Genomic DNA, 25,833 nt, shown 5'->3' with positions numbered 1-25,833 from the left:
TGCACAGATGCTGCCCGACCCGCTGTGTTCGTCTAGCACTTTGTGTTATTTTAACTAACGAAATACTTGGATTGAGTATAAACGGTAGAGGGTGTGAGAGGTTTTCAATTGACTCCAAGAATAGTGGAATATCTTAATTCAATCAGTGAGAGCACTTTGATTGTTTTTACAGATGGATCTAAAGATCCAGTTAGTGGGAGAGCTGGGTTTGGAGTGTATGTGGAGCAGCTTGGGTTGAAGATTGGCCGGCGCATTTCTGATGGAAGCTCTGTTCTCACGACTGAATTAATGGCAATTCAATGGGCTCTATGGTGGATTGAGGAAGCCAGTTTTAGTGAAGTCATTATCTGTTCTGATTCTGCAGCTGCTCTTGAAACTTTAAGAGTAGGGAAATCTAAAGTTCGTCCTGACATTCTAAATGAAATCATTAGTGTGTTTTCTAGAATTGGGTTTGCGTGTAACATCACTTTTTGCTGGGTTCCCGGGCATGCTGGGGTGAGGGGGAATGAGCAGGTGGACCTCATAGCAAAGGAGAGTTTAAGAAGAGAAATAGATATCCATGTATTATTGGGGAGAGTGGAACTGAGAGAAATAATTAAAGAGGGCTTAACAAAAGAATGGCAGAGAGGATGGGAAATGGAAGTCGGGTAGACACTACTTTTCTATACAATCTGAAGTTAGGAAAATATGTTTCTGTACATCTCTGTCCCGTAGGGACTCAGTTAAACTGTGTAGATTGAGGTTGGGACACTGTGGGTTAAATTACTATTTGTGCATTGTAGGGAAACATGTTTCTGGCTTGTGTGAATGTGGGAGTAATGAGACAGTTAAGCATGTTTTCCTAGAATGTAAAAAGTACAGGGTAGAAAGAGAAGTATTGTTTGTTAGACTGACAGGACTTGGAGTTGAGGCTTTTTCTGTTTCATCTTTGTTTGGACACAGTGAGAAACATCAACTGATATCCAGGGCTGTTCTTCAATTCCTGCAAGTTACAGGACTGTATGTAAGGATTTAGTTCAAACTTTGACCTGTGGAGGGCAGTAATACGCTTAGCAGCGTCTACACTGCCGGAATCCTACAAGAAGAAGAAGCAGGTTTTCAATTGAGAGGGGTGGCTCAGTCTGGAAGCTTCGGCTGGGTTGGAGGAGTTGTGGCAAGGGACATGGGAGTAGAGGACAAAGAGTTCTGCCCTGCAGTATTGTGGCCATCTGTGCCAATATGGTTACTGAACATCCCAAAAGTTGATCTGGAGATATGGGAGGCAAAAAGGAGGAACAAAAATTCAGACCTAAAGACAGAATATCATAGCCATATAAATAATAGATACAGGGAACACCTCTTAATTTTCACAGATGGATCAAAGGACCCAGTAGCTGAAACAACTGGGTCGGCTGTGGTAGTCCAGGGGATGAATGTTGAGCTTTACAAAAGAACAAATAACTATTTGACAGTATATACAGTGGAACTGTACGCTATTTTGATGGCAGTTCGGTGGATGGAACAGGTGCAACCATGCAAAGTATTAATATGTAGCGACTCATTATCTGCAATCCAGAGTATTGGGTCTGGTGCATCCCATAGGCGGCCTGACTTAGTTTATGAAATCCTGCTACTATTAAGCCAAGTGACAAGGAGGGGCAGTGACGTTACTTTGTTGTGGGTCCCAGCACACATTGGTGTTCTAGGGAATGAAAAGGTGGATAAATTAGCAAAGGAGGCTGTAAAAAAAAAGAAACATAGAGGTAAACATACAACTATCCAAATCTGAAGGAAAACACATTGTGTGGAAGAAAATAAATCAGGAATGGCAACAATACTGGGAACAGGAGACAAAGGGGAGACACCTCTATTCGCTACAAAACAGAGTGGGCATTACAGCAAGAAGAGGGGGGGAACAGGAGGGAACAGGTAGTATTAACAAGATTGAGGATAGGACACACTCACCTGAACAGCACATTAAAAATATTGGGAAAACACCCTACTGGGCTGTGTGAGTAATGCCATCAGCCAGAAACAGTTCAGCATGCCCTAATTGCATGTAGGAGATATGAGACAGAAAGAGGATTTATGATCATTGAAATGAGGAAAATTGGATTGACAGAAATATCAGTAAAGAACATTCTAGAGTGTGGAGGGAAAGGAAAAGGAATAAAGTTGTTTGATTTCTTGAGGGCCTCTGGCCTTATAAAAAGGATATAATGTAAAGACATGAGTACTGTAGAATGAAGCCAGAAGGTGGCAGCAATGCAACATTGCGGATGCCGGCTGCCGTAAAACTCCAAAGAAGAAGAAGAAGAAGAAGAAGAAGGTTTTCAATTAATACATTGCAGTCGCAATGAATACATTGATCCAAGAAGGTAAGTTGTCGATTTTGTTGTTACGGAGGATGAGTGTGAAATATTGGATAGGATAACCCAATTAAAGAGGAAATGTTAAAGGGTTTCTTCCCGAACAAGGACTCTGTCCACATCACAAAGATAATGGATGAGTTAGTTTCAAGTAGAAGGAAAAACTTGGAACAGTACTGATCACGAGAAACATTGTACTGGAAAACTGATGGGACTAAAAGCAGGTATGAAAATGGGACCTGATGTACACCTCTGAGGTTTAAAGGAAGTAACTGCAAATAGATGATGGAGAAGTTGGTTGACATTTTTGAAAACTCGGGGAGTTCCAGGAGGTCAACAGTGGATTGGAAAATTCAAGATAGGAGGGAGGCAAAAAGTGAGAAAAAATAAATGAAATAACTACTCGTTTAGGTAGGATTGTTACAATCTAAACAGTGTCAAAATGATCTTTTACAAAATAAAAATCATGTTTGACAAAGTATTCAGAATCCTGTGAGAATGCCACAGGCAGAATCGATAGAGTGGAACTTGTTTGGATTTCCAGAAGGCATTTCATAAGAGTCCACATAAAAGGCAGATGCACAAAAGCTTACTGCATTGGGGGTGGGCAGTGAGATGGGGATTGTGTAAGCATGGATTGGAGACTGATTGTTAGCATGGATTGAACACGTTATTAATTTTTTTCCAGACTGGAAGCAGATAACTTTGATATATCTCTAGGTTCAATCCTTCACTCTCTTAGAAGGGATTTTGAGAGAAGGAGGTCGAGCATAATGCTAAATTGAAAGCTAGGGTATACAAATTGGCAAAGTATTTTATGGCAGCACAGTAACGCACGTAGTACAGTTGCTGTTTCACAGCGCCAGAGACCTGACCTCGGGTGTTGTCTGTGTGGAGTTTGCACATTTCATCTGGGTGCTCCTGTTTACTCCAATATCCCAAAGATGTGTGGGTTTGTAGGTTAATTGGTCTCAGTAAATTGCCCATAGTGTGTAGGCAGTGGATGTGAAAGTGGGATAATATAGGACCAGTGTGAATAAGTGATCAATGTTTAACAATGAGAAAGTGAGAGAACATTTTAAAAAATGGGAATGGGTGATGGATGTTGGCTTGGACTCGATGGGCTAATGGGGGCTGTTTCCATGCTTTATCTCTAAACGCTAAAGGCCTGGTGGTAGACCAGAAGACTTGAAGAAGTTTTTAAGATCAACTAGCTTGTACGTTCTCCCTGTGACCACGTGGGTTTTCTCCAGCTGCTCTGGTTTCCTCCCACATCTCAAAGACATGCAGGCTTGTAGGTTAATTGACTTCTGTAAATTGCCCTTAGTGTATTGGATGCGAAACGTGGTTAACATAGAATTAATGTACTTTTGATAATTGGAGGGTGCAGACTCGCTAAGCCGCAGGGCATGTTTCCACGCTGTATCTCGAGACTAAACTTGTGAAATATCAAAATTAACATGATGAAATTCTATGGCTTTTCCAAGAAGAAGAAAAAGGTGCACAAATAAATGAGATAACCTCCAAAGAAAGAGGCTGTTGAATTAATAACAGGAAAGACATGGCAGGTATGATAAATCAACATTTTAATCAAACTTTACTTTGGAAGATACTACAAAATCTCTAAAATAACAGAATGGCTAATTTCAAATAAAAAACAGGAAATTGTAAAGATTGATATCACTAGGGACAAAGCATTAATGAAACTCATCGAGCTAAAAGCAGACAAGTCAAGCGGATGACCTGCACCCAAAGGTTTTAAACAACAAGCTGCAGAGATTGCTGATTTTGTTTTTAATTTGCTGAATTCCAGGTGTTGGAAAATTGGAAAACTGCAATGTGACTCCCTTGTTCAAAAAGACTGAAGGTGAAAAACTATAGGCCAGCTAGTTTAACATCTAATGTTGGCAAGATGCCAGAATCAATAATCAAAAGTGGAAATAATTAAACATTCCGGAAAGATGAATACAATGAAACCTATTTGGTGTGGTTTTATTAAAGTTCAATTGTGTGCGACAAGTTCACCCAAATTCTTATCTGAACCAAGGAGAGTTGACAGAAGGGAACCTGTGTGTGTTCTGTGCTTGCATTTACAAACGGCATTTGCCACGGTGTCATAGAGGAGGCTGGTGTATAAATTATGAGTCTGGTAATGGAAGGATTGTGTTAAAATGGATTGAAATCTAGCTGTCCATTAGAAAACAAAGAGTTCGACTAAATGTACCTTTTTCAGGCTGGCGGATTGGAAGTAGTGGAGTACCTCCCTCAATCATTTCCTCTGGCAACTGGTTGCCAGTCCCACCATCCTCTGTGTGAAAAGATTTTCTCTGATCATTGCACACTATTGATCGTTTGAAAGGCACAGCATGGAAATAAACTTTTCAGTCCACCGAGTCCAAGCCAACCACGTCTGGGACATGAAGAGATAATTATGATGGTCATGGGCTAATTAGGGATAGTCAGCACTGTTTAGTATGTGGGAGATCGCATCTCACCAATTTGATTGAGTTTTTTGAAGATGTGACTAAAAAGGTTAATGAGGGCAAAGCTGTAGATTTTGTATATATATGGATTTCAGCAGGCCATTTGACAAGGTTCGGTATGGTAGGCTGCTCTGGAAGGTTAGATTGCGTGGGATCCAAGGAGTTAGTTGACTGGATAGAAAATTGGCATCATTGAAGGAAACAGAGGGTGAAGGGGGAAGGTTGTTTTTCAGACTGGATCCCTGTGACTTGTGGTGTGCCTCAGGGTTCGGTGCCGGGCCCATTGCTGTTCATCATCCATATCAATGATTTGGATGAGAACGTACACAGCATGATTAGTAAGTTTGCAGATGACAGTAAAGGGAGTGGTATTGGAGACAGTGAAGATGGTAGTGAAAGTCTTGATCGGCTGGGTAGATGAGCTGAGGAATGGTTGATGGAATTTAATACAGAGAAGAGCGAGGTGTGAAGTCTTAACCAGGGCAGGACCTACACAATGAATGGTAGGGCTCTGGGGAGAGTTGTAGAGCAGAGGAATCTAGAAGTGTGGGTGCATAGTTCCTTGAAAGTCATGTCACAGGTAGATAGGGTGGTCAAGAAGGCTTTCAGCCCATTGGCCTTCATCAGTCAGCATATTGAAGTTGGAAGGCCATGTTACAGCTGTGCAGGATGTTGGTGAGGCCACATTTAGAGTTTTGTGCTCACTCTGTTATGAAAGATGTTAAGCTGGAAAGGGTGCAGAGAAAAATTACAAGAATGTTGCAAGGATTCGAGAGCCTGAGCTAAAGAGAGCAGTTGAGCAGGCGAGGACTTTATTCCTTTGAGTGCAGGAGGATGCTGGGTGATCATATGGAGATGTCATGAAGATCATGAGAGGATTAGATTGGGTAAATGAGTCTTATCCATAGGTGGAATCAAGAAAGAGAGGACATAGATTTAAAGTGTCCTTTAAAGAGGGGGGAAGATTTAATAGGAACTTGAAGATCAAGTATTATTTACACAAAGGGTGGTAGGTATAGGGAACGAACTGCCAGAGGAGATAATTGAGGCAGGTACTGTTACCACAAATGTGGTCACTGTATGGTGACCACAAATTTCACTGTACCAATTGGTGCATGTGATAATAAATGTCTCTTGTCTTGTCTCTTACATTGTTTAAAAAACATTATGACTGGCACATGGATATGATGGGTTTGGGGGGATATGGGCCAACTGCAGGCAGGTGGGGCTAGTGTAGATGAAGAGTGTTGGTCGGCATGGGCTAGAAGGGCCTGTTTTCACACTGTATGACTCTATAACTACGAGCTGTGATCTGTGGAGGGGATGAAGCTGGAAAATCTTTTACTATTTGGCAGAGATGTGAAAGGCCCAATTTCTGTGATTTGGTGCTTCACCTTGGATCTCACCTATAATATGGGACTATAGAACCATAGAAAATAGGTGCAGGAGTAGGCCATTCGGCCCTTCGAGCATGCACCGCCATTCAATATGATCATGGCTGATCATCCAACTCAGTATCCTGTACCTGCCTTCTCTCCATACCCCCTGATCCCTTTAGCCACAAGGGCCACATCTAACTCCCTCTTAAATATAGCCAATGAACTGGCCTCAACTACCTTCGGCAGAGAGTTCCAGAGATTCACCACTCTCTGTGTGAAAAATGTTTTTCTCATCTCAGTCCTAAAGGATTTCCCCTTTATCCTTAAACTGACCCCTTGTCCTGGACTTCCCCAACATCGGGAACAATCTTCCTGCATCTAGCCTGTCCAACCCCGTAAGAATTTTGTACGTTTCTATAAGATCCCCCCTCAATCTTCTAAATTCTAGCGAGTACAAGCCGAGTCTATCCAGTCTTTCTTCATGTGAAAGTCCTGACATCTCAGGAATCAGTCTGGTGAACCTTCTCTATACTCACTCTATGGCAGGAATGTCTTTCCGCAGATTTGGAGACCAAAACTGTACACAATACTTCAGGTGTGGTCTCACCAATACCCTGTACAACTGCAGTAGAACGTCCCTGCTCCTATACTCAAATCCTTTTGCTATGAATGCTAACATACCATTCGCTTTCTTCACTGCCTGCTGCACCTGCATGCCTACTTTCAATGACTGGTGTACCACAACACCCAGGTCTCGTTGCATCTCCCCTTTTCCTAATCGGCCACCATTTAGATAATAGTCTACTTTCCTGTTTTTGCCACCAAAGTGGATAACCTCACATTTATCCACATTATACTGCATCTGCCATGCATTTGCCCACTCACCCAGCCTATCCAAGTCACCTTGCAGCCTCCTAGCATCCTCCTCACAGCTAACACTGCCCCCCCCCAACTTTGTGTCATCCGCAAACTTGGAGATGTTGCATTCAATTCCCTCGTCCAAATCATTAATATATATTGTAAATAGCTGGGGTCCCAGCACTGAGCCTTGTGGTACCCCACTAGTCACTGCCTGCCATTCTGAAAAGGACCCGTTTACTCCTACTCTTTAAAACTCTATAAAACGTATTTCCTTATAGTCTATGAACATGAAACATTTGTGTCTAATCTGGGACTCCACTACCCTCAACTGATGTGTGAGATAGTTATCATCACTTCTTTTTGATGTGTGTGATTTTATATTTGCGAATCAGGAGTGGGGTGGGAAGCCGGGGCTCTCTAAGGGGATGTGTTAAAATGAGGGTTTAGTGTATTGTCTTTGCACAACAGTTAGGAGAGAAGATTGAGATCACAGTTGAAAATGGATTTTGGGAATCAGCCTTTTAAAGGTGCCCAGTAAATTAGAGAAGGCTTGACAGGAAGTTCTGAGTTCCAGAAGGTAAGGGGGAAATTAAACAGAATGGTGGGAGGAAGGGTTGTGTAGGTGCGTAGAGCCCGGCAGAGTTGAAACGCAAAAATATTTGAACCAGCAGAGATAGAATTAGACTAGGCCAAGGAGGGATTTTATTTAGATGTAAACAAATAACTCTTTTGCGACGGACAGACACTATCCAAGAGTGCTCGCCATGGGCAATGCCACCTGTGGCCGTTGATAGAATTTCAACTGAGCTCTCGTAATTATGTCCGGATTATAGGAGGGGGGGTTTGGACTTTCTAACCTTTTGTCACTTTTCTGTGAGGGAACACCTGCACTGTGATGTTTCTCAATGCTGCTCCTGGTTCACTGCCAAAGCACAACTTTTAAAATGTTGGATGACATATGCAAAGCTTAGATTGAGTCCTGTACTAATTCTGCGGCTTAGTATAGGAGGGTAGAAACTACTGAATGAAACAAGAGGTTCCCATGAAACTCCTATTAAATCATTACATTTTAAGTAGCAGTCATGTTGCTGGAGGGTTTGCAAGAAAATACAGTGGACCAACCTTGTGTCTTATCTTCTGATAGCCCTGCCCTGATCTCAGAGGAGAATTTGACCAAACGCAATTTGAATTCTGCTTTTTGAACATTCCCACCTGACAATCCGACAAAGTAGCCCACGTTGACCTTCTGACCACTCAGCAGGCGAGTCCGTTCCTCCCATCATTCCTGTATCTGTGTAGGCCCTTGTGGTGGGACCAAGATGGGTATCTTCTAAATCACATTTAAGCTTTTACATAAGCAGTGTAGTCCTTCCCTCACGAATGTTACTCCAGAACCAAAATAATGTTAACATTAGGGGCAACACAGTCTACCTCAGAGCATGGCTCAGGATTGAACCCGGTGTTTGAACATTCTCCCTGTAGCCATTTGGGTTTCCTCCAGTTATTCTAATTTCCCCCAAATCCAAATTTGTGTGCGTTCTGTGGCTAATTGACCACTGTAAATCGCTCGCGGTATGTAGGTGAGTGGTAGAATAAAGGGCTAGTTAGGAATGTGTGGAAAATAAAATGGTATTTGTGCAATGTGGGCTTGGTGGACAGCACAAGCTCAGTGGGTTAAAGGCCTTTTTCCCTGCTGCAAGACCCTCTGTGGTACAGTTGATGTGTAATGTGCCACTAAGGTGCCTCAGAGCATGGCTCAGGATTGAACCCGGTGTTTGAACATTCTCCCTGTAGCCATTTGGGTTTCCTCCAGTTATTCTAATTTCCCCCAAATCCAAATTTGTGTGCGTTCTGTGGCTAATTGACCACTGTAAATCGCTCGCGGTATGTAGGTGAGTGGTAGAATAAAGGGCTAGTTGGGAATGTGTGGAAAATAAAATGGTATTTGCGCAATGTGGGCTTGGTGGACAGCACAAGATAAGTGGGTTAAAGGCCTTTTTCCCTGCTGCAAGACCCTCTGTGGTACAGTTGATGTGTAATGTGCCACTAAGGTGACGAGGCCTATCATTAAATTATTTATCAGTTTGAGCACAGAACAGTATATAGAACAACAGTCCTCCGGGTGTTCCGGTTTCCTCCCACAGTCCAAAGACATATAGGCTTTAGGTTAATTGGCTTCAGTAAAATTGTAACTTGTCCCTAGTGTGCAAGATAGTTTTAGTGTTTGGAGTGATTGCTGGTTGGCACAAACTCAATGGCCCGTAGGATCTGTTTGCACTGTATCTCTCAAGTCTAAAGTACATATACAGGAACAAGTCCTTTGGTCCACAATGTTTGTGCTGAACATGATGCCACGTTAAATTGATCTCATCTGCCTTTACAGATCCATATCCCTCAAATTCCTGCATTTCTATGCGCCTATCTAAAAGCATCTTAAACGCCACTATCGTATTTGCATCCAGCACCACCACCCCTGGCAATGCGTTCCAGACCCCCACCACTCAGTGTAAAAAATATATAACTTGCCCCGCACATCTGCATTACTCTTTTTCCCCTTTCACTTTATAGCTGTACCGTTTAGTGTTGGACATTTCCACCCTGGGGAAAAAAGAGAAAAATTATGAAGTGGATATTCTTTTTTTTTTGATGGGCAAACTTGAGATCAGTCAGAACTGTGGATTTTGTACTTTGGTAGGTGGATGAGGAAAGAATGAAGAGAGCTCTCTTACATAGGTGAGCTTTCCTTCCAACATTCAATTTTACTGAATCCTCCTTCCATCTTGTTGAACCACAAGGGTCAATCTAATTTGGCTCATTGTATATAACAAATCCCAGAAAAGTAAGTGGGAATAGAAACATCCAGAGTGAAGAGTAAATAGGAAGCTCATGATCAGTATTGGAAAGGCAGACACGGGAGCTTCAAACTGAAGAGCCACGTGTATAACCGAATGAAGAAGGACATCCAAAAAAGTCTTGGCCTATCAGCCTTGGGTAGTCTTCTTGTATCTTAACTTGAACAGCGTCAAACATCCAGTAATTCCTTCCTCGAAGAAAGTAAGCATAGCCTGTCAACAAAGGGCTCAGAGTTAGCATACAAAAAAAACCCCTAAAGGTTTCTCTAATCTGATTTGCATTAGGGTTTCATTTTAAAAATGTGCATATCACAATATCAACATTTCCCAATACTTTCTTCATCTGATGGCAGAGGGCAGGCTACATGTGTTTTCTCTCTGTTACTCAGTTCAGCACAGTTTACCCAGTCCACTCGCTTGTCACTCTGATTCCTGCTTCATCAAGGGCTCTTTTAAACATCAATTCTATGTTTCAATTTTCTTTGCTTTGCTTTCCTACTGTTTCGAATTTAACACACGTGAGATATAGTTCTGCAAGTGTTAGACATCAGACACCACTCTTCTGCGACCCCCACCAATACCATTTTTAAAGTAATTTTGCTGATGTGTTCATTGGTGACAGTGCAAACATTTATGTTGCCCTAGGAGAGTGAAAAATAAATCCCTTTGTGGGAACGAACAAGACATGAAGGAAGGAGTGGGTTTCCTGCTCTGGGGAAAGCGGTTCCACCAGCTGGTGTACCATCAGAGTTAGTAGACTTGGGTTAGTACATTGAACAGGCCCTTTGGGCCACAATATCTGTGCCAAACATGATACCAGTACCATATCAGCCTGCACATAACTCCATTCCCTGCATATCAATATATCACCACATTGTAGGCTGCTCTGGAAGTTTAGATTGCTCAAGATCCAAGGAGAGATAGCTGACTGGATAGAAAATGGGCTTAGAGGGAAATGGGCCATATGCGGGCAGATGGTGCAGAATGGGGCATGTTGGGCTGAAGGGCCTGTTTCAAAGCTGTATGACTATGCCTATTCGAAATGTGGACACAGTCTGAGAATTTGGATTGAGCCATTGACGAGCGAGTTGAGGAGACATTTCTTCATTCACAGGGTGGTGAACCTTGAACAACGAAGGCTGTGGAACCTCAGTCAAGGTCTTCAATAAAAAACAAATTGATAGATTTCTGGATATTAAGGGAATCATGGGAACTGAGGATAATGATGAAAATGGCAGTGGGTGATCAGTAGTAGTTGTTGAATGATGGTGCAGGTTAAAGTGCCCAAGGGCCACTCCTGCTCCTATTTCTTATATTCTTAATCTCTGTTAGAAATCCTTTGTGAGCCAGCTCCTAAGAGAAGGCAAATAAGAATCACATTAAAGAATTTATCCTCAAGGTCGCACCCTCCAGCGCCAAAAGCTTTGGCAAAGATTCCCAGAAGAATTCCAGCTTCACCCCTGGAGAAAACTCACCGTGCTTATCCTGGAATGCCCCATCAATGCCGGGAGGAAGACCTTGCCAATCACTGGTACTGTGTGGGTAAATACTCTCCACAGAATTTGTGTTGACATTGAGTTTCCAATAATAATTTCCTTCAAAGAGATAGATCTTATTCTGCTCTTCACCCCACATCAGAGCAGCCTGCACACCTCTCACAGGAAGTCCCAAGTCGGAGATCAACCTGGGGCCCAGTACTCTCTTTTCTCCATCATAGATCCAGTAATTGGAGCCTGGAAGAGAAAAGAATGAGCAATTATGTAAAATTATTAAGAATACTGCACATTACAAGCAAATAGAGTCTATAGGGAGACTGACTTTTACCTTTGGTGACGGTTAAAGCCTTCCCAGCTTAACACGGGAAAAAGTTAAAGACCAGATGATTGCTTGGAACCTCTTGAATCTCATAATATTTGTATAAATCTGTACTCTTGGCTTCTACTGGGTACTAGAATCAAGGTAACTTTAAGGTTATGTTTGGAGAGACATTAAATATATTTAGGAAATGTTTAGACTGCAAGACATAGCAGCTGGAGCAAAGATAAACATTGGATGTTGTAAACCAGGCTGAGGGCAAAAAAATGATTATTAGAAGAGTCACTTAATGACATCCATTTGCAGGACAAATGGAATGGTTTTCGAAACAAGAAGAAAAGTCCGAGCTGTCACTTAGCTAGAGGCAACCCCAAGAAGAGATAAAACAAGAATCAAAGACTACAAACAAATGTGAAATGCTGGTGAATTAAATCTGCATGTGACCATTGTATTGCGATAGGTATGAAATGCCTGTGTTGTGAATGTCAAGCACTCTGGATCCACTGAATGCTTCCCAGTATATACTGTTGAGGCTGTGAATAAACCAACTTGTTGGAAAAACTCCCCACTGCTCTACGAGATTTTCTTTTTGTGCTGTCCTGATCTGAGTCATAATTAAGAGGGTAACTGGCCCCATGTGAAAGCCAGATTCAAAAAGTACATATTTCAGGGTGCAGGCAGGTTCTGCCAGACAGAGGAGAGTGTTGGTAGAGGGGAACTGATTAGGTCTCTGTTCAAGGATGAAATAGAAGGCTCTGAGGCCTACCAGATAAAGATGGAGATTGTGGATGATCAGCCATGATCACGTTGAATGGCGGTGCTGGCATGAAGTGCCGTATGGCCTACTTCTGCACCTTTTGTCTATTGTCTATTAAAAGGACAGGATGCCAATGGTAAACATTGAGACAATGGGCCCAAGGAATTGGAAGTTATTGAAATGGTGAAGAGCGGGTAGATGTTCCAGATGTAAGTGGGTAGGGACTGGACAATGGTGGACAGGATATAGGTTGAAGCAAAGTAGGACTTTCAGCTCCATGTGCCTGCTCTGTAGTTCAAACAGATTAGAATCCTAGTCATACAGCACAAAAACAAGCACTTCAGCTCAGTTTGCCCATGATGATCAGGGTGCCCCATCTACATCACCTGCCTGTGTTTGGCCTATTTTCCTCTAAACCTTTCCTATTCATGTACTTGCCCAAATGTCTTTTAAATGTTGTTATGACCCACTATGGGTGATCCTTAACTGCACTTTCCTGTTCTAACTACTAAAACTCTGTTGATTTTCTGCTTGATATACGCAGCAACAAAACCTCTGCAGCCCTATTTGGTTAAGGTCCAAAATCTCATCACCCTTTGGGTACCAAAACCTCATCACAGTTCTGTCCGGAATGGCTGCCCCCATCTGTAGAGACCATGGACCTACCAGGGCACTATCCTGCCTGAAGTCATTTGTGGCCGATCTTGATTGGTCCAGGTCTTTTCTCGCCTCCAGCTCCTCACTCCCTCCACCCCCTACTTTCAGCCTGAAGAAGGGTCGCGATCCGAATCATCTATCCTTTTTCTTCAGAGATGCTGCCTGACCCGTGTTACTCAAACGCTTTGTGTCTATCTCGGGTATAAACCAGCATCCGCAGTTTTTTGTTTCTACATTCTGTGTTTTCCTCATTTTGTTCCGCTTTCCATGCCCTCCACCACAAACTCATTTGTTTAGCACCGGCTCTCTGTCCGTTGCTAATCAGTGGTGGAACACAATCATTTAAAAGTAATAGTTACCCCACTTTCTTTTCCAACAGCTGGTCTGGTGCAGTCAATTGAAGGGTTAGAATAGAAGACGTTAAAAAAACAAAGGATATTGAACCTTGAAAGATCCAGAAATTGCCATTGGCATCCTCGAACCCTGCGTTGATATGGTCAGGGAATTCCCACCAATGCTGGGAGGCCAGCGCTGGGTAGCCGGGCTGAAGCTGTCGATTTCTCAATCTCCACACATATTTGGATTTAAAAAAGAAGAGCTCCCCACGGATCATTGAGACTGCATCAAAGTCTGTCTCACAAGCAGCTGGCTACAATGAAAGAGGTAAAATAATCAGTCAATAATCATCACAAGACCCAGGAACTTCATTAGGACTCTGGCCGTCTTGTCTCCAGCCAGAGTCACAATGATAAACACACCACATCAACACATTCAAAGCAATGACCAGGGGAAAATCAACAACACCAGTTCAAATCCACCTTCATCAGCACGGTTACCTCATGAAATGGCTACTGAATTAGAACAGCGCATCTTTGGTTGGGCTGGGTGATATTCAGACTTCCCAAGAAGTATCTAGCTCAGCAGTTTGTTTGTTATCTTTCCAATAGGGTTGAACATTCCACTTCACTCCATCATCATCATCACGGTGTATCATCAACGTAACACCAAACACTGCAGTACCTTGACTGTACTTCTTTGACTGTACTTGCTAAATTCATAACCTCACCTGGTCAGTATTCTGGATTTTTGATCTGAAAGCAGGTTTGAGATCTTCACCACACTGAATTCAGTGGTTTCTGTATTACCAAATTCGGGGGGGGGGGGGGGGGGGGGGGGAACAAGAGATGTGGCATCCTTACCAGTTAGCAAGTAGGAATATGGCCAATCTGCTGGGTCACAAAGATATAATTGAAACTGTAAAAGATACCAGGCTCTTCCATCACAGGGAGCATCACATGCAAGTTATACTCAGCATCTGGCTGATACATCAAGTGCATTCACACTCTGGCATAGCTTGCAAATTGGAACTGCAATCCTGGTCAATTTAGTCATATAGTCATACAGCATGGAAACAAGACTTTCAGCCCAAATCATCCATGCCTACCAAGATGCTCCATCTAAGCCAGACCCATTTACTGTACCTGCATCTGGTCAATATTCCCCTAAACCTTTCCAATCCATGCAACTGTCAAATTGGCTTTTAAATAATTTTATACTATTAGCCTCAATTACTTACTTCCTCTCGCAGCTCATTCCATATACCCAGCACCATCTGTGTGGAGAACCTCAGGACTCTACCATTCTCTGTGAAGGTCCTGCCCTGGTTTGACTTACCAAGTCATAGTCATAAATGATTGAGCCTTTCTCAGTTACACTACACTCCTTGGGTCCAGACTCCCCCTCGAGGGAAAGCAGCCCCCCAGCATCAATGAAGTACCTTAAACATTTTTACGTTAATTAAATCAATATTCGTTTTTCTAAACTCTAGCTAGACACAGTCTACTCAATGCCTCATTAGAGGGTGATCCCCTGATCTCATCAATCAATTTAGTGCAAACAGGCGCTCTCTCTCTCTCTCACATATACACACACACACATCCCCAGGAGATTTATCTTGCTTCATATGTCTCTTGGGAAATATGATCATGGCTGATGGTTATATTTATGGTCTGAGCGCAGGTATATGGGACTAGGGGAGAATACGTGTTCAGCACGGACTAGAAGGATCGAGATGGCCTGTTTCCGTGCTGTAATTGTTATATGGTTATAATTGTTATATGGTTATATTCAGCACCTCCTCGATTGCAATAGACCGTCCTCAAGGTATCGCCATTAATTTATCCAAATTCTTCCTCAGTTGTAAAAACAGAAGAGAATTATTGATCGAGCACTTTGCCTCTGGCCTGCAACTCCACACATAGATGGTTACATTGGTTTCTGGTTTCTCTCTAGTTACCCCTTTTTTCTGAATGTACCTAAAAAATATATTTGGATTCTCTTTAATCTCATTTGCCAGAGTTATCTCAGGCTTCCTTTATGCCATCCTGGTTTCCTTCTTATGCTCCCCAAGCACCCTCTTACCTCCAGGGATACTCTTGATCCCAGCTGCCTATACTTGACTCAAGCCTCTTTCTTGTCACTGACCAGAACCTTGATATCTCTCATCATCCAGGGTTCCTTACTTCTACCTGACTTGTCCTCCATTCCTACAGGAAAATGCATACCTTGAACTCTCACATTTTTTAAAGCATTCACTTTTGGGACATCCCTACTCCAATCAACTTGTGCAAGTACCTGTGTGATAAAATCAAAGTTGGCCTTGATGCAATTTAGAACTTGTGGACCTGACCCTTCCTCATTCATAACTATTTTAAAGCTAATAGAACTGTGGTCACTGCTCCTAAAGAGCTCACCCACTGACATTTCAGCACTACCGATTTTCCTAACTGTACTTCTGCATTTCTTACACTCCTCAAGGAATTTGCTTATGTCTGGCTGACATAAAGCTTCTGTTTTTTTCCTGACCAGACCCTCAATATTGCTCAGCAACCAGGTTTCCCTAATCTTGCAGCTTTTCACTAGTATGGAACATACTAGTCCTGGACTCGCCCTATCTTAAAATTCTCCCTCTGCCAGATATCCTTGTAGACAATAGACAATAGGTACAGGAGTAGGCCTTTCGGCCCTTCAAGCCAGCACCACCATTCAATATGATCATGGCTGATCATCCAAAATCAGTACCCCGTTCCTGCTTTCTCCCCATATCCCTTGATTCCATTAGCCCGAAGAGCCATATCTAACTCTCTGTTGAAACCATCCAGTGAATTGGCCTCCACTGCCTTATGTGGCAGAGAATTCCACAGATTCACAACTCTCTGGGTGAAAAAGTCCGAAATGGCCTACCCCTTATTCTTAAGTTCCTATCTAAAGCTATCAAATCAATAGGTTTTACTCACGACCTTCCCCAAATTCAGAGGTCCTGCTGGTCTGAAACATGGTGATTCACATAAATTCCCCGCCCAGAGACCTGACTGCTCCTGAGTATTGTTCAACAAGGTCAAGCTTAGATTCATCATCTTGAGGAGTTGGAGGTTTCACTGCCCACATTTGACCTGATGCAATGATATATCAAGAAATCTGGAATCAGGGCAACTCCAACTTATTTCCGTGGTGTCCAGTTTTGCAATATGATGCAGTCAGGGACTGTGATGGTGGGGACCGATGAGTGGTCTGCAGGCATAATTCTGAGATGGTGACTATTCTAACTGTTGCTTGATTCACCTATTGCACTGCTCTCCCAATGTAGACATCAAGCCCAGACATCTGTACAGAGCTGTTTGGAAGGTTGACTGGACTCAGAGCAAATTGATGTCAGTATTCAGTGCCTGGTTGACATGGTTAGTCCCATTGGTTTCACTCAAGTGTTTTGATACAACTGCATAGTGTGTGGGAGCTTGCATACATGTGTGAAAGTGGTCCAGGGTCACATAGGTTAAATGCTTTACTATAATGCAATAGCTTCTTGATCCCTGTAACTGGCTCCATTTTTTTGTTAAACTGGATTAATTAATTGAAATTATCTCACTGTAATAATAGAAGTGATCTCGTACCATTGGATTATTACTGGAGTAATTTAAGCAACATGTGGCTCCGCCTGACAAAGTCAAATTGAGAAGCACATTTTTCACACAACCCCTGGTAGAAATGTGGAGCTACCACAAGAGCTGTGGTTACTGGGAGCTAATTGAAAACTGAGTTCAATAGAGCTTTTTGGTGGAGCTGGTGGGGAAGCAAGAGTAAGTAATGGGGTCAGTAAAGGACAACCTAAATGAATGGTGGGGAAGAGAAAAGTCTTGGGTGATGTAAGGCTTGTCCCACTGTACCTCTTTTCCCAGAGGGTGAAGACTAGGCAACTCATTGATTTCAATGTCCGGATTGAAGAAATTGACTCCTGTGTGGTGAGACCGGCCGTACAAGTACTGTATCCCTTGCTTGTCGTCCTCTGCCAACCTTAATGGGTAACGGAAAGTGTAGAAAGGCGCCATCAAAGATTTTGAGTCTTGTGAGTGCTGCAGACCGAGGACATGGCCAAACTCGTGAGCTGCTACATGCAGGAGATCAATACCTGTCCATAGAACAGAGGTAAGAGCGTCAGGTCTGGTCACATTAGGATATGTACAGTAATGTTTACAGCACTATCCAGCCCTCCTCTTCTCAAGTCCCCAGCTTATCCAAGAGCAATACCTTTACCCAATTGTCACTTTGCACACCCGTTGCCTCCTCATATACCATAAGACACGTAGCAATTTATATCCTCCCCCTAAATATTCAGCGACTTGGCATCCACCACATTCTGCAGTAGAAAATTCTACGGACTCAGCTGAATGAATACATTTTTCTCTCTCATATTCTGCTTATGGTATGAACATTGTATTTTCCAATTTTAGATAACTAACTTGCAAACAACATACCCCCCCCCCCCCACTCTTCCCCGTCCCCACATAGATTTACATTAATTTCTCCCCTTCCCCCTCCACTTGCACATATATGCCTTCTTCTGGCTTCACAATTCCAAACTCTTCTGTCGCCATCTCACACCTATTGCCTTTAAAAAAAAATTCTGGCCTTTGTTCAATCATCTGCCTATCAACTCCCCCCCCCCCCCCCCCCCCCACTTCTATATCCACATATCACTCGTCAGGATTTGTTTTGCCCCACCTCTCTGTTCCCCTTCCAATCAGTCTGAAGAAGGGTCCCGACCTGAAACATCACCTAACCATGTTCTCCAGAGATGCTGCCTGACCCGCTGAGTGACTCCCGCATTTTATGTTTCTTATTGTATATTTCACTCGTGGATGTCTTTTTCTGCATCACAAAATAATTTGGCTTTGCATTCGACCCCACCATTCCAAGGAAAGCCTCCCTGCATTCTGCCTATCAGAAATAAGTCAGCTAGATTTCAAATAATGATGAGATGTAGTACAAGAAGGAGAGAGAGAGAGCTTAACAGCATGGTGTCAATACCACAAACTCTCCCACAATGTCATCGAAACAAAGGTGATGGTCATTGATATCAGGAAGAGGGTAGCAGGAAGAGATAGCCCCAGTTTGTACAAATGATGCAGGAGTGGAGATGGTCAAGACCTTCAAGTTTCTAGTTGTAATTATCAACAATTTGTCCTGGTTCAACCACATTGATGCTATGGTCAAGAAAATGCACCAACATCATTAGAAGGCTAAGGAAATATGGCATGTATCCAATTACTTTCGCCAATTTCTACTGTTGCACCACAGAAAGCGAGAAAGCTTTCAGATGTATCTGGGTAGGATGCTTCCTTGCTTTCTTTGGTGCAACAGTAAAAATTGGTAATAGTACGACAATTACTTTGCCACGACTGCAAGAAATCACACAAACAAGCCTCCTCCCCATTGACTCCATCAATACTTCACACTGCCTCAGGAAAGCAGCCGACATAATCAAGGCTGCTCACACACCCATCATTTTTTCTTCTCCCCTGACCCATTAGGCAAAATACAAAATATAGATACCACCAGATAGAAGAACAGCATCTTCCCCATTGTCAGACTCTAGAACAGCCCTCACATATAATGATCACAACTGCATACATTCTCAGATTGTTTTGAATAGATAAATCTGGATTTCGTAGGAACGTACTAATTTGGAGAAAGGCCGATTGCAATGTTTTTCGGCAGGAGATACGGAGAGTAAATTGGAAGCTGTTGTTATTGTGCAAGTCCACATCTGACATTTAAAGGCCAGCTCATCAAAGTTCAGGACCAGCATATTCCAGTAAAGGGGAAGGACAAGGATAAGGACGGCAAGGTAAGGGAACCATGGATGATCAGATGTTGTAAATTTGGTCTAAAGAATAATCGAAACACTCAATCCCAAGTAACATGTTGGTGAATCTCTTCTACAAATATCCTCACATCATGAGCCCACTGCAAGAGAGGCTATGACTTAAGTTAGGAGGACGTTGAAGCAGATGTCAGCGTGGGCTGTTTTTCTGCTGAAGCAAGAGCAGCCAAGCCAAGGCTTGGTTGCATCAGGCTGCTACAGGAGGGGGAAGAACCCGCAACCTACCTCTGCTACCCGGGGCAGACTGGAACTCCCCCCACAGATCTTTGTGTAGATCTGGATGCATTGCGATGCTTTTTGATTTTGCCTACCCTTGTCACTGTCAGTGGTCCACAGTTCCTCATAGTCAAAGTGAATTTCTCCTGCCTGAGGAGTTTGAGGGTAGAAGGCATGGGCCAGGACCCCACCAGGGCCATCAAACGGCAGGTGATCTCCATGCCAGTACCTGTAATGTGAAGAGGGAGAACCTGGTGTTATTAATTTGGGATGCAGAGAAACAATTTTCCAACACTAAAATAGGGAAAGCACAGAGACTGCAGTACTGTGATTCAATGAGGCCATTAAACAGAATATCCCCATTGTAGATACATGGAATTAAAACACAGATTAGCATTGTTTGGATTTAGGGTGAAACAGGTATAAAGGGATGAATGGCCGGCACACATTTCTGACAGTGCTCTGGAGATATAAATCAAAACAGCTCCTCTTCCAAGGTAAGGATAAGATTATGTGTTTGAAAAGGTGCCACAATGGATTATTTTCCTGCTTCAGTATGGAAGAAGAACCTCTACAGAAGGCAGAAGAGCTAGAAAGGAGGTGAGTGAATGATACACAAAGGTCTATGTATGAAAATTAGGTTTGTTATCAGAAAGAGTCTACTTCTCACTGCTTTGAATGCTGTCTGTGTGAAGTTTGTATGTTACCCTTGTGACTTCATGTCATATGTGGACTTACCCAATAACAACTGCTCCCAGTATACCCTCACAATCTAATGCCTAATTGGAGTTTGCCTTACTCCACTTCCCACAAGGTTCTCCCTGTTCAACAAAATGTTAAACCTTTGGAATTGTGATCTTTCTCCCCAAAATGCAGTTCCACTGAAATATCGGTAATCGGGGCCAGGCTCATTTCCCAACACAAGGTCCAATATATTCCCTTCTCAAATTGGACTATCCACATACATTAAGCAACCCTCTTGGATACAGTTCACCCAACCAAGACAATGTTGTTGCTTTGACATATTTCAGTAATCTGTCTACATATCTATTCCTCTATCTTCCACTTGCTATTGGGGGACCTGTAATATAATCACATTCAGAGGTCTTGCACCCTTCTTACTTCTAAGCTCTGAATGAATCATGCCACTGATCACTCATAGAAACTAAAGACTTGGCAGAAGGGTTTTCATCAGCCTGATATAAATTATCATGAGCATTAATTAACTTGCTCCCGACTGGGGTCCAAGGAAAGAGCGTTCACGTTGCGGCCCTGTTTCCACCAATCTTTCCGCCACCACGCACAAGAAGTGCAAGTGTGCAGATGCTGAGAGGTGTGTCCAGCTCTGGCTGAACAACTTCTAATCTTGTGTGTGGACTCGATAAGAAGAATCTCCTGGCTTACCTTGTAAACTCAATGATGATGTCAGCACTTCCATCCTGTACCTCTGTGAATGTTAAGGGAGTTACATCACTCCACACGCTCACTGCTTCAGCAATAATGCGCCTTACTTTCACTTGACTGAGTTGCCAAGGAAAACGTACAATTCTGGGGGAGGGAAAAAAAATTAGTTTCCAAAGGGGCAAGAAAGATTCTGAAAAGTACACGGTTGGATACACAAAAGTTGAATGGTCATAGTCTAATTCCCAGAGCATAGATTTATAGTGCGTGGGAAAATGTTTAAAGTGTGCAGCAGAAATAAGCCAGGTATGTTGACGTTAATATCAGTTAGTCTGGAAATTATTGGAAATCGTTGAGGGACAGGATTGAAATTCACTTGGTGGTACAGGGACTAATCAGATAGTCAACATGCGTAGTGAGTGGAAGATTCTGCTTGACCAGTTTGAAGGATTTTTGAAGCAATGATGGAGACATCTGATGTTGTTTACAAGGATTTTGATGTTCCCACATGGAAAACTGTTTCAAAAGATTCCAACAATGATTCCAACATTGGATCCAAAATGTGTTCATATGGTGCTAATGGATGGTTGCTTTTGTGAATATTTGAGGGATTGGAGTTGCAACCATCACTTTGGTCATATGCTGTATGATTAATATCTTTGCAGATTACATAAACATCAGGAGCATTTTTGTTATTGAGGAGGATCATCATAATTGACATTGATGAATAAGTGAAATTGCAGATGGAATTTATTCTCGGTAAGTATAAAGAAATCAACTTTGGAAGGACTACTGTTTGGAAGGCTGACATCGATTGTTAGTAGGTACATAAAAATGCTGGAGAAACTCAGCGGGTGCAGCAGCATCTATGGAGCGAAGGAAATAGGCAATGTTTCGGCCCGAAACGTTGCCTATTTCCTTCGCTCCATAGATGCTGCTGCACCCGCTGAGTTTCTCCAGCATTTTTGTGTACCTTCGATTTTCCTGCATCTGCAGTTCCTTCTTAAACATCTATTGTTAGTATATTGGCACATCAGTAAGAAATGCTTATAACGATTACTCTAATGTACAAAAGCATTCCTGAAGCCCCTGGAATCCGAGTAATCTCCTACTTGTAGGTTAGGTCAGTTTTCTTCCATCTTCCTCCTGCAATTACAAATCGTCTCCGCCGTTTGGTGTTGCCATGCCATCTGCGGCGGCCATGTTTCCCTGGGGGTGGATCGGGGACACCACATCGGAGAGGGTTCTGCAGACCTGTCCCTTCTTCAGCACCGAGACGGAATATAGGAACTGTCGACCGGAACAGATCATTGACCAATGACAGCGACTGCTTTCTCTCACTCTTCTGCTTTGGAAAATGGAAATTCAACTTCTGCAGCCAATCCTGAAAAAGTTCAAGAGGTCAACATTTAGTTAGAGTCTGATTCAGGATTTGAATAGAATGGTTGAATAGAAGAAATAAAAAGGCAATGGCAGTGGGAAAAGTAATGAGGGGATCACGATCAAGTGAGCATCAAGAGATGATGAGAGTGAAAAGAGTAGTACTTACAGTAGATTCAAAAATGGCTTACTGATTGTAGAGAAAAGGTTGTGGTGGAAAGACAACATTCAGGCTGGGGGTCTGTGACCAGTGGAGTTTCACAAGGATCTGTGCTGGGACATCTACTGTTTGTGAAATATATAAATGTGGTGTTAATAAGATGTTGCACTTTGGGAGGACAAATGTAAGGAGGGAAATTTACAATGAATGGCATGAGCCTGAACAGCATTGATGTATGGAGGGATCTTGGGGTCGAAGACTAGAACTTCCTGAAAGTGGCAACAGGTTGATAAGAGTGGTAAAGAAGGCATAATGTATTCTTGCCTTCATTGGTCAAGGGATTGTGTATAAGAGTCAGGAGATCGAGATGCAGCTTTACAAGACTTTGGTTAGGCCACAGTTGGAGTATTGCATGCAGTTCTGGTCACCCGATTACAAGAAGGATGTGGAGGTTTTGGAAAGAGAGCATCAGGACTGAGAGGGGTGGTCGCCAGTATAAAAAGTGAGAGGGTGGGTGAATACTGGCAGCTGATAGATGGAACCAGATGAGGAGGGGAATGATGGGGAGATGGAGCCAAGCAGGGGGAAGGGTGGGTGAATACAGAAACACAGAGGCAGAGGCTGGAAGGTGATGAGTGGACACTCAAACGTAACACAGTTTCCCTTCACTGGTTCCATCAGTCCATCCTCCCTCTCTTATATGGTTCCACTTATCATCCAACCTATGATCAGTTTCCAGAATCTGCAGCTCTTCATTGTTTCTATATTGCACCCAGATTGCCGATAGTTCCCTGCCTCCACAGATGACGCTGATTCTGAGTTATGTTAGAATCCAAACCCAGCCTGCTCCAGTTATGAGGTTTGTATGAGAGAGGTTTGTATTTCATGGATCACAGGAGGCTAAGGGAAGATTTGATGGATGTACAAAATGATGATGAACACAGATAGGGTGAATGGTACCAAACCTTTCACCCTAGCTGGTCCACAGAGTTTGCACGTAGCGTGTGGTCACATGGAACTGTAGATGCTAGTTTACCCCAAAAAAAGATCTGGTGGTGCTCATCATAGACATGGTGCGCCACAGGCCTCGTCCTACTGCTGTTGATTCTGTGACCTAAAGGGGCTGTCCCACTTGGGCGACCTAATCCACGAGTTAAGAAGATTTTTTCCGCGACCTAGCTGAGGCCACGAGTATTCGGGAACTACCCTCGAGCATGAAGGAGAGTTCCAGCGATCTCATAGGACCTCCCAGGACCACATGTCGACCATGCTTCGAAGGTCGAAGACACTCTTCTAAACTCGCTGATTAAGTCGCCCAAGTGCGACAGCCCCTCCCACAACCACCACTCTCACACTCAGGACCACTCGCGAGGTCACACCACTCACCCCACCAGGGGAACCTTCTATGCTGCAGATCCCCGTGAGATGCCTTGCTTAGTCTGCCCGAGTCTGCTAGAGAAGCGCAGCCCTGAGTTCAGCAGAAATGCAGCGCATTTGTCGGACAAAGTCAGCGGGAACCGCTGTCTCTTCCTTCACTGTACCTGCATGTTCTGTTGAATACCAGGGAGCATGTCGACACTTGTCCTCCTGGAGCCCACACTCAAAGTTGTGCTTCCATCAGCAAAAAAAGCAACAGAGAAACAAAGAACGGCCGAGCAAATCGCAAAGAGCAAACCAACGGAGTAACTCAGCGGGTGGAGAAACATATGTGGAGAAAAAGCAATTGTCGACTTTTCGGGTCGAGACCCTTCGTCACGAAAGATGTGGCGCGACCCGCTGAATTCCTCCGGCACTTTGTCTGTTTAGCTCCAGGACAGCATCCATGGCTCTGGTGTCTCAAAGAACGACCGATGTGCGTTACGGTCAGGGACGACAAACAAAGTCCGGGAGAACAGGGAGTGGGAGCCAGTGGCGGGGAAAGATGCGCCGGGACCGGGACTGGGCGGGCGGGCAGGGAAGGTACACAACGGGATGACACAAATGAACTCGCTGCCGCTTTCCACCGCTCTAATAACGGCATCAGAAGTGTAATCTCTCTAAGCCGCCTTCCCCATCATCCTGCAGCTCAGAGTAGCCAGTGTGGACTGTCTGAATGCTACAGGTTTTATTTCCCCCTGCGCTTGAGCCGCTTGCCTTACCCGTCGCTGGCGCTGACGCTGCTCCGTGCTGGGAGCGGGAAGGACGCTGGCACAAAGGAATAGCGCGGCCACACTCATCGCCCACATGTTGCCCGGCAGCCGCAGCCCCGGCAGCCAATGTTGCTCGGATCCGGCGCTGCAATCGGGCCAGCCCATCACGTGGGGACGTCCCGCGGGGAGTCTCCGCTCCATGGGGGCTGCCATTTCCCTAGTGTCAGTTTCCGCTGCGTGGATCATGTACATCACAGCCGCACGCCACTGGTTTCAAATAGTTCCTCGGCTTCTGCATCTTCCCCTCAGCATCAGAACCATCGGCTGCAGCCTTCTGGAGGCCGTCTTCCCTTCAACGTTACCTCAACCCTCTTTCCACAGAAATACCACTCACTGATCTTATTTCATCCCATCTCTTTCTTTGACCTTTTCGTGACAAAGTGTTACCTTTCAAACGTTGTACTTAAGTATGATTGTCCCCATGTACAGTAAGTTTTTTACTGAATGTAAAAAAAAAGGATTTCACAATAAAGTACTATTGAATCAAACGTCTTGCCTAATCAGTCTTTCTAAAGGGATCTGCTCGCATTGTTGATAGCATTCGTGTGCTTTTCACCATTAAACATCTTTGCATGCGGGGTTTTCATTGCACAGTACTAGCTCTCGAGAATAATTTTCCAAAGACATTCTGCATATTAATTTGGTAAACCTTCTCGCATACAAACGATTCTATAATTATCGGTACAAAAGAAGCTTACCATAGGATGCCTGCCGTCATGTTCTCAGTACAACTTTATAAAACACTTGTTGGGTCACAGTTTTCCACACAGTACAATTGTGTGGAATTCTGGCCAGCATGTTAGAGGAAGATGTGATCGAGTTGAACAGGGTGCAGAAGACTCTGTGGAATTCTCTGCCTCAGAGGTGCGGTGGAGGCGGGTTCTCTGGATGCTTTCAAGAGAGAGCTAGATAGGGCTATAAAAATAGCGGAGTCAGGGCATATGGGGAGGAGGCAGGAACAGGGTACTGATTGGGGATGATCAACCATGATCACATTGAATGGCGGTGCTGGCTCGAAGGGCCGAATGGCCTACTCCTGCACCTATTGTCTATTGAGATGCACAGGGATGTCAGCTGGGATGGAGTGCCTTGGTTATGAGGAGAGACAGGATAGG

At 43.6% G+C, this 25,833-nt stretch overlaps 2 protein-coding genes and 1 long non-coding RNA gene across 6 annotated transcripts in view; 1 reads left to right on the top strand and 2 right to left on the bottom strand.

Moving 5' to 3' along the window:
- The window catches only part of p2rx2 (purinergic receptor P2X 2), a 68,948-nt gene continuing 43,115 nt past the window's right edge, over positions 1 to 25,833 (top strand). The window contains exons 1-3 of one of the 3 annotated variants that reach the window (XM_033043404.1): positions 1 to 100; positions 2,309 to 2,357; positions 21,655 to 21,748. The gene's annotated coding sequence lies outside the window, so the exon portion shown is untranslated. The remainder of the gene's footprint in view (positions 101 to 2,308; positions 2,358 to 21,654; positions 21,749 to 25,833) is intronic. The other 2 variants (XM_033043402.1, XM_033043403.1) reach the window with 2 other exon arrangements.
- Positions 7,746 to 8,807, bottom strand: LOC116987401. The gene is made up of 2 exons (XR_004415709.1): positions 7,957 to 8,807; positions 7,746 to 7,919 (listed from the first exon to the last, which is right to left on the bottom strand). It is a non-coding gene; the product is annotated as an uncharacterized LOC116987401 (long non-coding RNA).
- On the bottom strand, positions 9,690 to 25,019 carry mmp11 (matrix metallopeptidase 11). Of its 2 annotated transcripts, none has more exons than XM_033043400.1 (8): positions 24,668 to 25,019; positions 22,102 to 22,373; positions 20,993 to 21,136; positions 19,684 to 19,817; positions 17,376 to 17,617; positions 13,597 to 13,801; positions 11,399 to 11,656; positions 9,690 to 10,136 (listed from the first exon to the last, which is right to left on the bottom strand). In XM_033043400.1, the coding sequence occupies exons 1-8, from the start codon at positions 24,908 to 24,910 to the stop codon at positions 9,991 to 9,993; spliced, it is 1,644 nt and encodes a 547-aa protein (XP_032899291.1). In that variant the 5' UTR covers positions 24,911 to 25,019; the 3' UTR covers positions 9,690 to 9,990. The 2 variants fall into 2 exon arrangements, with proteins under 2 accessions (XP_032899291.1, XP_032899292.1); XM_033043401.1 differs by lacking the exon at positions 24,668 to 25,019 and adding an exon at positions 24,071 to 24,261.

The sequence above is a fragment of the Amblyraja radiata genome, chromosome 25 (assembly GCF_010909765.2).
Source record: "Amblyraja radiata isolate CabotCenter1 chromosome 25, sAmbRad1.1.pri, whole genome shotgun sequence".
NCBI lineage: Eukaryota > Metazoa > Chordata > Chondrichthyes > Rajiformes > Rajidae > Amblyraja > Amblyraja radiata.
This window is presented reverse-complemented; position numbering and strand designations above follow the sequence as displayed.

Coding starts and splice junctions, on each gene's coding strand:
- mmp11 (XM_033043400.1), bottom strand. CDS start 24,910: ATGTACATGATCCACGCAGCGGAAACTGACACTAGGGAAATGGCAGCC. Junction 21,137..22,101: donor AAAACTGACCTAACCTACAA/GTAGGAGATTAC, acceptor TCCCTCCCCCAG/AATTGTACGTTTTCCTTGGC. Junction 10,137..11,398: donor GGCATTCCAGGATAAGCACG/GTGAGTTTTCTC, acceptor CTTTGTTGACAG/GCTATGCTTACTTTCTTCGA.